The 14,360-nt window shown below is 38.3% G+C and overlaps 1 protein-coding gene across 2 annotated transcripts in view; it reads left to right on the forward strand.

The window, feature by feature from the left end:
- LOC131696162 (uncharacterized) overlaps positions 1-2,578 on the forward strand; it is a 72,646-nt gene extending 70,068 nt beyond the window's left edge. Inside the window, exons 5-10 of one of the 2 annotated variants that reach the window (XM_058984703.1) lie at positions 128-306; positions 430-625; positions 685-1,449; positions 1,504-1,730; positions 1,786-1,969; positions 2,041-2,578. In XM_058984703.1, the coding sequence (XP_058840686.1) occupies positions 128-306; positions 430-625; positions 685-1,449; positions 1,504-1,730; positions 1,786-1,969; positions 2,041-2,335 (1,846 nt within the window). In that variant the 3' untranslated portion in view covers positions 2,336-2,578. The remainder of the gene's footprint in view (positions 1-127; positions 307-429; positions 626-684; positions 1,450-1,503; positions 1,731-1,785; positions 1,970-2,040) is intronic. The other variant, XM_058984704.1, reaches the window with a different exon arrangement.
- The last annotated feature ends 11,782 nt before the right edge of the window (positions 2,579-14,360 follow it).

Consider the following 14,360-nt stretch of genomic DNA (forward strand, 5'->3'; position numbering starts at 1 on the left):
ATTGCCTCTTGCGAAGCAGTTATCTTTCCGGGGCAGATCATGCCGGAGATTTTATAGAAAACATTTACTATCGCTGTTTGAGAAATATCGATGCCTTATACTTATCTTTCTTCGCGTCTCATTCCAGTAAACTCCTGAATCAGACGGAAATCATCTACTCGGTGTTCGTCGGAGGCCAACCGGTGCTGGCGACCACTGCTGCTGAAGATATGAAATTGATGTCCCAGGAGGAAATGGAACGAGTAATGGAAACTATGGTTTACTTGAAAGCGGATCGTACGTATCTGACATCCACTCCTAGCCAATGTAGGTCATGCGGATGCGTCAAATCACTTTACAGTTTTTTCTACCCCGGAGCAGAAGATTTAAATAAATAGTTTGCTTTAACGAATTCCTTTATTTTCGGTTTTCATTGTTCATCTGCGGCAGCTTACCTCAAGGAACCGCAAGCGACACCACTGATTCCGTCCACATACAATGGAAACTCGAATGTGATTGCTTTAATCGGTCAGAATCCAGTGCTTTTCGTGGTATCCTGCATGGCGGCGGCTTTGTTCCTTCTATTGCTGATTGTAATCTTTTTGGTAGCACGCGGTAAAAGGAAACATATCACGGAATTGAAGAAGTATGCGGTTCAATCGTTTTAAACTTCGCACTTTTCATTACCGCATCTCTCTTTCGCAGACTGGAATCCACACAGGCTCTGGTGATGCCTGGGAGTACGGGCGATGAGCTCAACACAGTGAAATCGGAAAGTGGAAGCAGCCAACATTCTCCCTTCACCAGAGATCCTTCGGCCTTGAGTGTAATCGGGTCGGTTCCAGCGTATAAACCATCACCGACCATACACTTCCCTCTGCCTCCAATGTCGAGGCCAACCTCGTCGTCGAGTTATTCTTCCGATTCGTCCGTCTACTATCCGAAACGAAAACTAAAACATCACACTCAAGAGCTGCTAGACGAACGAGCAGTCACCTTAACGAACAAACTGCAGAAACAATTCGGTACCCTGGTAGCGACCGAGAACGTGTACGCCTCGGTACAGAAACCAAAGAAAGACCAGCCACACAAGCGGCGTAGGAAGTATTTGGGTGAAAACCGTGTCGGTTCTATCGATGGAGCTGCCGCACATGCACTGGGAAGTCCCGCAACTACAAGCACCGGTAATAGTGCTAGTGGATCCAGCGAACAGTCGTACGATACCCGACCGGTGAAGTTAACGCCACCATTCGAACACAACGAAACATTCAACACCGATGTAATTATGAGGCACTATTTGAAAAAGAAAACCGGACACTACAATGCCGGATTTACGTTGGACGAGCATGGTTCTGCCGATGCAGCCAGACGGGGTAAGATCAAATGTTTGGAGCAATGTGGTCGTACCTCCGTCGACACTGGCAGTATTGGATCATATCTCAGTATGGCGTCGGTGAAAAGTTTTCCAAGGTAAGTCAAAAACGGTGTTGTTTTGGTGTTTTTATCTATCATCTGTTTTGGCAGGTGTTTCGTTCCCGAACCACTGAGTCGAGTGCTGGAACCGGTTACGATGACACATCTCGACCAATCGGAAGCTGGAGATGGTGGTAAGTCTACTGCCCCAGGCACTGCTTCTACTAGCCAGTACAATACGGACACCGAACTTCAGCTATCGCGGAGTCAAAGTGATGGAGCTGATCCGGGAGTTATTGGACCAGTTGTTTGGCAGATGCATAAGCGGGAGATGGAAGGTTTGTGCATTTATATTTTATGATAGAGTTTAGTCTAATTTCGGCCGTATCGCAGAAATAACTAGCCCTCTTCGTGATCCCGTTATTACCCGAAATCGGTTTGAAGGGTTGTTAGAAGGAGCGATTCAGCTATATTCTGAACCACCTGACAAAGACGAAGCTAATAAGAACTCGATCACACTACCCGGTGTGATACGATCGACCGGGGAACACCGTGGAAAATCGGCGGCCGTTGTAAGGTAACCGTACTACCAACTGTAGACGGTGACTGTAATCTAGAATCATTTCACTCTTTAAGATCAACCCACAGGGAAACGACGTCCCGCGTAAGCTCAGCCACAGTTCGGCCCGTCACGGCAGCAGGGCAGGCCCATTGTAAACGGGAAGGATCTCGGCCACCTTCCCCGGAACGTGGTGCCTGGAGCAGCGGAACGCACTCTCCTCTAGTGAGACCGATGAGTGCTGGACCCTTTCACACGCCACTGGAACGGCAGCTTGACATAACTCGTGTCGTAGCTCCGAGGACCGTTCTACAATCTACCGAACTTTCGACTGCCCCACTACTGCAGAATCTTATGCAGGAACTGAAACGTTTCCGAAATTAATAAAGCGTTTTTTGAGTAGACGAACGCATCACAATTGTATGAAACACTGCCAGTTTTGTGGTAGCTTACATATTTCTATCAATATATCCCAAATGGCGTAGGTTTTGTGTAGTAGGTTACGTCATTCGTGCTAAAGAGTAGACCAGGCATTTAGCTCTAAAATTATTATTTGTATATTGACCTTCATATATACTATGAGAAAGAAAGCTATGCATGTATGAATACCCTAGACTTGTTTTTTTTATTGGGGAAAGAGTGAAATAAATCGCAGAAAAAGCTAATCTTCAAAAGTTGCTGAAATTTTTTGAGTCACAGTTGATTTACCGTTGGGCCAATGTAAGAGTGTAACAACAATGTTTCAATTCGCTTCCATGTCGTATGAGGATAATAAATGTCATGCTTCAAATGGTTGGCGTTCCTGAGGCTGCTGCTTTGATGGCGCAAAAAGAAACTGAGGAGAAACATTCTTGAGAAGGAACGGTGGGTTAAGCATGGAGTGAAATTTTAATAATTTCGTAGTACATACTTTGGAAGCCTGATGGAACAGTTTGATTTTAAATGGTTTTATGATATATTTTGTGCATTATCAGAAGCAATTAAATGATGTAGTTTGTATTATAAGTTAATCATTAGCGTATTCAGGGAGTTCCATTTTCCAAATGTCACAAGCTTTTCTCTTGACGAAGTGTTTTGTTTCTACTTGTCTGGAAGCCTTTGAAAAGAGAATTTCTAGCTACTGCATTTCGATCGTAGCCAACTGGATTAGGTTCTTAGACTTATGCAAACTAATGAATAGAAGGTTTAAAAAATGCAATATTTTGCGCGCTGCTGTTTACAGTTGATAAAGATGAAAATAGAGCATGATCTTACAGTAGTGACCCACATCCAACTACATCATACAAAAAACGTGGTACTGATAACGTTCAATATGGAACGGGTGGGGTGGTATTCAGAGGTGCGTGATTGTTGGAGCACTCTCGGTCTCTAGTTACACTCCGATTCTTTAATTGCAAATGCATTGTGGTTTGTATGCATATTTAATGGTGAAGTCGCAGTCCACAAGAAATATAAACGTTAGCGACAGTAATAATATATAATGTTTATTTTATTGATTTTGTTGGTTAGTTTTGGAAAATTTATAACCACAGAAGTTTGCAATCACTCATCTATAGTTATGAGCAAAGCATGAGTTTAATGCCACCAACCGATTTCTTGCTCATCCACTACACAAAAAAGTATATTACCGTTGCCCCTAAAAGTGAAATGTATAATCCACAGCAAATAATAGTGTTGATACTATATACAGCTACACCATACACGTAATTGTGTAGTAATAAAGTGTAGAAGTTTAAGGGGTTATATATAAAGTTGTCGCGAAAAAGTGAGCTAAGTTCGTGATTTTTTTTAAAGTGTTTTAAGCAAATTTTATTTGAAAAAGAGGGAGACAGTTCGTTGGTAGTGCTATCGCAGCTCGAAAATACAAGCTGACTTAAAAAAATATTAGTTTCGATTCAATGGACTGAAATTTTACTGCACTGAATTCTATCGATTGTTTAATAACAGAGGGTCATTATACAAAGTTGAGTAAGATTTTGCTTCTTGTTGATTTTCATGGTCGTCGAAGCAGTTTTATGAAATCAGTGTAGCTGCTGACCTGGCACGGGCCAGAAACTAAAGACACCGCTCGTTTACAGCAATGCAAACGAACAAATTTTGCCCGAAGTTGTTCACAGTTGTTTAACCTGAAAATGGAGCTTGATTTTACAGTAGTGAATAACATTTAACTACATCATACAAACACCTTTTCTCTGGCATTCTCTACGGGGTTAGAATGCAGCTGAACTAACCTATTCCTTCTTTCTTGACCTTCGAATACAAATCTGCTCAAGCTATCATCTACAATCAAAGAAAGCTATGCACATTAGACTGGTTCAATTTTTGACTTTTAGCTCCACCAGGCTCTACTGATTCCTTTTATGGCTCTTAGTAATTGTGCAAATTTTGGTTGTGTCTGCGGACCCTCCAAAACTTTCAAAGTTTATATGGTATTTTGTATGGAAAATCGGTTAACCTTGAAAATAAATTCTTAAAAAATCACCTCATCAATCAATTAATCAGAATACTATATATTTCTTAAGGTAATCTGAACACATTCGTGGAACATTGTAAGTTTATGAAAATTCGCTGAGAAAAGTTATTTACTAAAGAACCAGCATGACTTCAAAACAAGTGGATTTTATTATTAATCATAGCAACCCTGTTTGAATAGCTTTATCTGCCACACGCGAGGTGTGGGTGGTAAGTCTAGTTTACACTTGTATAACGATGTAGCTATTCAACGAATTTTCATACACTTGCAATGTTCCCCGAATGTGTTCAGTAGAACACATTTGGAAATATTTGGAAATATATAGCAGTCTGACTAATTGATTGATGAGGTGATGTTTTAAGAATTTATTTTCAAGGTTAACCGATTCTCCATACAAACTTCCATATAAACTTTGAAATTTTTGGAGCGTCCGTAGACACAACCGATCGGTACCAAAATTTGCACAATTACTAAGGGCCATAAAAGGAATCAGTAGTGCCTGGTGGAGCTAAAAGTCAAAAATTGAACCAGTCTAATGCACATACTCTGGACAGACGGCCACGTGCTGGTTCTGCAACCACTACGGCAAACCATGCGCCAAAACTGCTATAGAATGTGGACACACTGACAAACAGTGTTCAACCGCTAAACTACAGACAGCCGGTCAGAAAATAACCGTCGTTAACTTTAAACCAACGTTCATTAACGTACTGATGAAATTTGCCAAAAAAGAAGACGGGACATACGAAGGTCACTCAGAACAATAAGAAGTATAAAAACAACCAACACTGAAAACCAAAACTGCACTAGCGACAACGATATGGACGAACACGAGAACGAGGGAGAGGGCAGACTGAACAACCAACAAGCTGCAAGAGGTAAAGTGCATAAAAGAAATGGCGCTTACCATCAACTCTCTCCGGCTAAATCAGAACGGAATAATTCTGTTGCTTGAGGAAAGCCTGTAGGCGTTTTTTCAGACACTCTCGTGCCTAAATTTTCTAGTTGATGGTCTCGGTTAGGATATGAATGTCGCGTTTGAAGCTACAGGAACAGATGACCTGCCACACGAAATATTCTTTTGCGAGCTTCGACAGTTTCCCTATTTTAGTCAACGTAGCCATACAATATTTCTCTCCAGGAAGCAGTTTGAAGTCTGCCTTGTCCTAGGTCTCGTCATCCTGTACTACGCATTCATAATTTGTCAGTATCTTCATGTACAGCTTCCGCTATCGTTCTCTGGTCGACTTGTTTTGCCAATCGTTACGATATGAAGTCACCACCTTATTGTAAGTCGACAGTCCGGCTCGTAGTTCAGCTCGATGTACGGTTGTAGGCGACACCCCCAGCGTTTTTTGCGACATCTCGGACAAAGCGATTGGGGTTCCGCATAAAATAGCTGGGTACTTTTTTAGTCGTTTTTGCGGCCTCCAGCAAACGTATTCTGAACATTTTTTACGTTGGTGACAGTTGATTTGGTCACATTCAACAATTTCGCTTAGTTGGCGTACGAATAGTTCTAGCGTGACCATATCAGGCGAGTAAAAATCCAGTACAATCTAAGAGGGATCTTCCCTTCTTCTCCTTTACTTCTCGCTCGAACGTATTTGATGATACTCTGCCAGAATGTCTTTTGTGAGAATTTGCAACCTGGACACTTCTTCGAATTTATACACATGCGATTTTTACTACACCACAATCCGCGGAGATTTCAAGCTATTGTTGAAGAAATCTGCAATTCTCAATTGAGCTGAATGAGTGAGCGAATTTGATGAAATATTTTTGAATTGTCTGCGAAGGATCGCCGAGGAGGCCTTAGCACAAAATACTCGTCATTGAAGTAAAGTAGGAACATCAACGGGCTCAAGTAGCCTCCCTGGGCTATTCCTGACGTAAAAGTAAATGTCTGGCAATTTGCAATGAAAATCATTTCCATCGGTGGGCTAGGATCTAAATAAATGCAAAAATTACCATTATTTCCAAAATTCTCTATTTTAGTAACTGTCATATCGTGGTTCACTCTATCAAAAGCAGCAGATAGGTTGGTGTAAGTAATATCGGTTTGAGTGCGATATTTCATACTACCTGGTATGCAGATTGATTGACATAGCAGGTTAGTCTCTGAGGTGGTTCCAAAATCACCAGTTCGAGACAGATAGTTTTCCTTGGAATACATGTTCCAGTTATGGTTGCAGTCGGCCGTAACTGCGACCTGGACAAGAGTCAATCGGAAGACTTTTTGAAAAAATTAGGCCTGGAGGATAAAAACCAGGAAATTCAAGCATTTTCTTCGACATCCCACGACACCAGGACAGTCAGTTCAAAACTAGGGCTTGTCCTAGGAAATCAGGACAAATGGTCACCCTAAGTAGTTCGAATTTTTGCGATGCGCGAGCAAATTTATACTCCATTGCTCCTCTTGCTTCGATGCCATTTTCACAGCTGAAGAGCAAATGTCAAAATCAAATAGCAGGCTTGATGCATACATCTTTAAAGTGAGGACTGTGCAGGTTTTTTAAAGCACGATGTAAAAATGCGTTAAGTCGAATTTGGCCAATTTTTGATTATAGTACCCTTTACTTGTGTCGCCCTGTCTTTTGGGACCAGCTGAGAAATATATTCTGAACCCGAGAAGTGAGTTAGCGCTACTTATAATAAGGGATTGAACTCGAACTGACTGGGGTGAAAAGTAGTCACTCTTTGCCCTGAATCGTCGTAAGCGTTGGCGTCGTAAGCGTTGTTCTAATATGTCCATTAAAGCGTAATAAAATGAGTAACCGGCTTTTCAAAACCCAAAGGAAAGGACTTAGGCACGTCTTTCCAGCAATATTGATACTATTCTGTATTAAAAATGCTACCTGGAGGTGACATACGAATAGAACTTTACAGTGTTCCCCAAATCTCGAATTTTGCACTAGATCAATCTTATTCGAGGGAAGGGATGAATATTTAATAAACGTTTAATCCTTTCAAAAAATGCAAGGAAAAAATATCAAATCCTTGAAAATTTCGAATGAGAGCCTCCCCTTAACCCTTTATAAGGCCCAGAGTTTAGGGCTATTAATGGATGTTATATTAATAGAAACACGGTTTTTTCACTTAGTTTAGAATATATTTACATTTATTTCGTAATAAAAAATGTTGAGAAAATATACTTGGTACCGCCCGTACCGCCGTTAGAAAACGAGAGTCTTCGTAATGTTTGATGTATTTCCAACGAGATTGGTGGAAATATAAAGACAAATCGAGCTGGATCGGAAATTCAGAAAGAAATTAAGGTGAGTTACTGGTTATTACCTGATTAACCCCTGGATTCTGAGGATAAGTTGAAGAATTAGACCACAGATTATAAACATTCATTTACCACTCATAAACCAAAATTTTCACAAATTTCACCAATCTGACACTTTTCACTGTATCTCTGTATATCTGTAAAGTAATAAGAAGAGTTGCCAGACTCCCAACAAGTAGATTTGATAAAATTGAAACACTTCTTACTTAATATTTCTGCGTTATGAACGAAACGAAAAGGTGGCAATATAGTTACCACTGCCTTATAAAGGGTTAAATATTCATTCTGATTGTTATAATCATTTATTTTTAATGGTCTTTGTATATGACTCATTATTCCCAGAGGGGGAACAACTTGACAGCTCCTATACAAATCGTTGAAACCACTTTTTTTGGGTCTGTGGGTCTAAAATGGCGGATCAATCTTTATTCAAGAGCAATTTCTAAAAAAAAGCGTAAACGTGTTCACAGTGAAAATTTTCATGTTCAGATTTTTTCAATTTAGATAATTCATTTTTAATGACTTTTTGGGGGCTTGGTGTTTTGTTATAAAAATAATGCATCTTTATTCCAATGCATTATTTTTAAATGATTCGTGATTTTTTGGAATCATCGGTATACAAACAAGCGGCGCTCATACTAGTTAGTGAGCACCTTCATTTAGTTTAGATATTAGGTAGTAATATTTGTATTGCAATGTAAACAACACAAACACAATGATACTGGGCAGTTTTTCTCCCTTTCTGATAAAAAATGAGCTGTCATCACTTCTGAATTTCGTGAAAACGTTTGCACCGTAAATGTCGCAGCGCCTATCAGTTAGATGCTGTGCTGTCAGAAATAAACAATCGAAATCAATTCCACTTTTGTTAAATGTGAAGTGAAAAATGATAATTTCAAAACTAAATGTATTTAAGAATTAACGCAAACTTTTTACATTTCTTATAAAAGAAATGTATAGAATTCGCTCAAACTTTCAAGATTTTTTCCGAGGCCCGGAGGGCCGAGTCTTATATACCAATCGACTCAGCTCGACGATTTGGGACAATGTCTGTGTGTGTGTGTGTGTGTGTGTGTGTGTGTGTGTGTGTGTGTGTGTGTATGTAACGGACAAATTCTCATTCGTGTTTCTCAGCAATGGCTGAACCGATCTTATCCAAACCAATTTTAAATGAAATAACTAAAAAACAGTATGAACGCTATTAATTTGTTTTTGATTCTGATGTTTAGTTTCCAAGATATGAATGTTTGAATGTGTAAAAATGGCGTTTTTTGCAGTTTTTTGAATTATCTGCCGAAATTGACAACATAGATTAACACTTTATATGTTTTTAGACAGCTTTAACAAATACCTTTCAAACAAGCTATAGATTGTTGAAATCGGACCATTATCAAAAGAGATATTTAACATTGAATGCGGACGAAAGATTTTTATCATTTCCCATTGCCAGAAATATGACCAAAAACATGTAATCTATTATTAACGCCAAAACAGCTTATTTTAGGTCAATAGTATCTTCGGAGAATATAACGGAGGCAATACGCCCTTTCTTTTGGTATTGTGCTTTTACTGATTAATCTCCCTATGAGTGAGATATTTTCACAAATTTTCTTGGAAGTGGTTATATCGAAATGATGCCTTCAGCAAATTTGTAGCTCTAACTTTTGCGAATAACTTTACTGAAGACATAAAATATCTATTTTGAATACTTTAAAAGTTATGCCTTGTTGTTTGTGGATTACCTTTTGTCGCCCATTTATTGTTCAATATAGTAATAATCCATTGAAATAAGCATTATTACGATAAAAAAAATTTTGTATTTCATTTTTCTATCTACAACCGCTAGAAATAATCACCGAACACTTCCAAGTTGTCTGGAAGGAACTTGATACCTTATCAGTGCAAAAATGTTCATTTGTACGAACCTTCTGACTGCAATTTTTCTAACTTATAACCAACGGATCGATCGGAAACATATCGGAAAATGAAATTGAAGTAAATAACTCCAAGCAACGGCGTAGCCAAGAGAAGGTTTTGGGGTTTAACAACTTCCCTCCCTACCACACCCAAAAAATATATTGGATTGCAATTGAAAATTTATTGATGCAGACTGATTTAATTCAGTATTACAATAACAATTATCTGATCCGTACATTGATAACCTGTTGTTGTAAACATCATGAGGACTTTTGATAAATTGTCAGAATGGGGTCCTGATATGTAATTGATCTATTGGTCTTGATTTCACAGTTGCCTAATAGCATCAATATCAAATTCCTGCCTGAAATCATTCCAATAGAAAATTCCAGAGTTCTGTAATCAATCATAATCTTCAGATTTCTTTTCAAATTGAGCTCGCTTTTGTAGCGATGTACTGTAATGAGGGTCTTTATTTAATAGAAAGCGAAGTTAAAATTGATTTAATGTCTATGAAACATTTGCTAAAAATGTTTTTGCCTTTCTCATTCACTCTAAAATTCGTCAATCTAATCCCGACCGGGAGGGCCGAGTGTCATATGCTAATCGACTCAGTTCGTCGAGATAGGAAAATGTATGTGTGTGTACGTATGCATGTGTGTGTATGTGTGTATGTGGAAAAAAATATGACCTCTGTTAATCAGAGATGGCTGGATCGATTTGCACAAAGTTAGTCTCAAATGAAAGGTACAACCTTCCCATCGGCTGCAATTGATTTTTTTTATTGATTGGACTTCCGGTTCCGGAGTTAGGAGTTGAAGAGTGCAATCACACAGCAAATTCCCATATAAACTGAAATGAAAAATTTTCAAAATCAAATTTGTATTTTTGATGCCAAATGACTTTATAATGCATGAACCATTGAGATTTGATATAAACTCGAAAAAATAATGTTTGAAAAAATTGATTTTTTTGGACTTTTTTGCCTTTCTCATATAGAAAGGTTATGCAATCACTCTAAAAATCGTCAATCATACCGGCCCGGAGGGAGTATGCAGTGAGGGGTTGCTGTTTTAAAATTAAAACTAGTTTAAAATTTCTTAACAAGTTGATAATTTTCGGCAGGACCCGGACCTCCCGGATCTTACTATGTGATACTGAAACATCGCTTGAAACCAGCGGCGGTCAAGCGATGTTTCAGTATCACATAGTATCTCAAGATCGTGGCTGTCGATCCATTGTACGTATGTGCAAATTGTACTGAACATGTAATATTCATTTCCACCATCGTATTGAACATAACCAGCCATGGAATCGTAGTCTGGACAAATGAGAAAAGCCCAATTGCACCACTAGGTGGATCAAAATAGGTTTTTATTTTGGGAATGCGTCGAGTTGAGACGAAAACGTAATATGATTAATAACGAGGATAACACTTTCCGAATGTAGAGCGAAATTTATGAAAAATGACGATTTCCATTCGACTCTAGCAGGTCCTGGTCGATTTTGATGAGAATTTGATTTTTGTTGTATGACCAATTATATGTATAGGTCAAATGTTCCAAAACAATAATTTAAGGTCAAGATAGCATCATTTTGAAACCGCCAATTTCGGAGGTTTAGTATCTTCGATGAGTTTTACATACGAACAGCGCATCATTTGATAAAGTAATTTTGACGGTATATCGTCCAAGAAGTATTTATGGTGAATTTTCTCAGGTTAATATTCATGACTACAACAAAGTCTCAACAAATTTGCTAAAGACACGAACTCTGTTACTATTGTCTGAAAAATTAATTCTGCATAATTTTAAAACTTCAAAAATTACGGTTTCGGAATTATGCCGTTTGGGCAGTAAGATCGATTTTCACCAAACTCCCACAAATTGTAAAATTGGTATTGTAAAAAAACGTAAGGGCGATACTTCAATGCTGATAGGTGGGACCGAAAAATTAACCAACGCCAAAGGGACTATATTCTATATATACTATCATTTTGTCAATTTCAATAGCAAACACAAATTTTAATTTAATAATTTCAAATACTTTGTGAAGTTTTGGGTTTCGATCACTGAATCATGCAATCTAGGATGTAAAAAACACAATAGTTCTTAAATAGGAAACAAAACCAAGTCTGGAAATATTCACTGTTGATTTTCTTTGAATGGTATCACTGCTACTATCGCTTTTTTGAAGCAAAAGCGTTGATTTCTTAGTTCTCAGTCGCGTTGTAAATTTGAGTAAAGTATAAACTTCAAATCGATTAAAAAAATTCGATTTTTTGGCTCAGTACAATATACATAACCCCTTTAGGAAAATTCAGTTTTCCCACCACAATGCATTTATTGAGGAATTTAGATATTTTATTAACAGAGCATTAGCAATAATTCGTTTGTATGTCTATTTTGTTGGCCATTTTTTCGCTTTCCCATTGATTTGGTTTGAGATTTCTAGCATTGATGTTGTCCTATGCTGATTTGAGCGATTCTCTGAGTCCTGCCACTATCCCATGTAGTATGTGTTATCAAAAACATCGCGAAGCATCAAGTTCTAAAAGTTCTCAAACGATATAATATCCGAAGAGAGTGATAAGAGTTGTAAGAAATGTCTCATCACACTGTTAGGTGGATTAAAAGCGTTTTTTTATATGAAAGATGTTTCAAGGGCGACGTGAGAAGAAATAGCGCACTCAATTCAAATCATGCATTTTACATTTTACATTCGGCACAATTTGTAATCCTTTTATGAAACTCCAAAATAACGAATTAACTTGTTTGTATTTATATTAAATTATTACGCAGTTTTGAAATGATCATCTTGGTTACCTCTTCCGAATGTAAATAAAGAAAACAGGTTCGTAAAAGACGTCACGGAATTATTTTCTCGCATAGAAATTTACAGTATCACAATCATGGGACGGCATTCTATGGTGGCAACATCATTCGAAACACGGTGGTTTCAAGGAACTTAGGCTAAACGTCAAGTTGCGGGAGGGTTGATTATTATTGGAACGAGAATTCCGAACGAAACAATCCCACAAGCTACGAATATAACTGGGAAGAAACTGCATTGTAATCGACTGAACGCACCGCTTTTGAGCTGACAACAATTAAATAATCGCCGACATGGCCTTGACGCTGCGTACTCCCTTCTATTTACTTCCATACAAATGAATACTTTGAATTATCTACCTGTCTTATTGACGAATCGCATTCTCTCTCCGTCGCTTTCGGTTTAACCGGCGTGAAAGTACATGTGACCTTCTTCCAGTTTACTATTTCCAATCTCGCGTAGAAATACTGGACCTGAATTCCAAATCAAAAAACTATTTAAGGTCCATAAACACCAGATAATATTGAACGACGCCGTCAAAACAGAATAACAACAATAAAACCTGTTTTAATCCACCTAGAGGTGCAATTGTGCCTTTCTCATTTCTCCAAACTATGATTTAATAGCTGGTTCGTACAATATAACATTATGGAAATGTTTTTCATTCTTATTACACTTGGTAAGTATATATAAGAGCACCTTTTTGCATTCATCGCGTTATCGGTTTGAATCGGAGTTTTCTATGTGATCGCACTCCACAACCCGTAACTCCGGAGCCGGAAGTCGGATGGAGATGGAATTTAAAATCAGTTTCCAGGGACGCAACACCTTTCATTTGAGACTAAGTTGACCAAATCGGTCTAGCCATTTTCGAGAAACCAATATAACCGTTATTCTGAATTTGGATACTTAAGGATCCGTCGATGGTGGCCAGTGTGGCCAAAGAGACTTTGAATGACTGTTGGGGACCTAGATCTACAAATTCAACAGTTGTGTTTACATTTTGGAAAAAATTTACCTTTTTACATTCATCGCAGAATTCGTTAGAATCGGGATTTACTGCGTGATCGTACGTATCACCCTGTAATTCAGGAACCAGAACTCGGATCCACACGAAATTCAACAGCAGCTGATGGACCTTTCATTTAAAATTAAGTTTGTCAAAATCGGTTCAGAAAATTCCGAGAAACCGATGTGGACAAATCAACAAATTTTGTTTTGTAACCATACTCTTCAACTCGTAATCCGAAACAAGATGTCGGTTGAAAATGAAATTCAATGGCAACCTATGGGAATATGATACCTTTCATTTGAATCTTAGTTTGTAAAAATCGGTTCAGCCATCTCCCTGAAACCGATGTGTACATTTTGTTAACAAATCCGCATATACACACACATACATACATACATACACACATACATACATACACACATACATACACACAGATATTTTTCGATCTCGGCGAACTGAGTCGAATGTTATATGAGACTCGGCCCTCCGGGCCTCGGTTAGAAAGTCAGTTTTTGGAGCAATTGCATAACCTTTCTATATAAGAAAGGCAAAAGAATTATATTTAATTAGCTTAATAAGCATGAGTTCAATGTTATCTTCATGTGATTATAATTTGGAAAGGTTGGTGGAATGGGTTTGAACGTGTAGGGAATGGGGGGTAGGGCATTGCAAAAAAAACTTGGAAGGAAAATAGGGGATTTTGAGGCCAAAATGACCCAGTGCCCCACTTTCCCGTATTTTTCTACAAACAAGAATACCTCCATTCAAATACTTAGATTATTTTCGTCCAAAAGAGGTATAAATTGTAATTTTCTGATTGCTACTTCAAAAGTTATAGCATTTAATGTATTTTTCCTCCATATTTTCCCATAGCACCAATTTC

Source organism: Topomyia yanbarensis, unplaced genomic scaffold (genome assembly GCF_030247195.1).
Source record: "Topomyia yanbarensis strain Yona2022 unplaced genomic scaffold, ASM3024719v1 HiC_scaffold_81, whole genome shotgun sequence".
NCBI classification, from domain to species: Eukaryota; Metazoa; Arthropoda; class Insecta; order Diptera; family Culicidae; genus Topomyia; species Topomyia yanbarensis.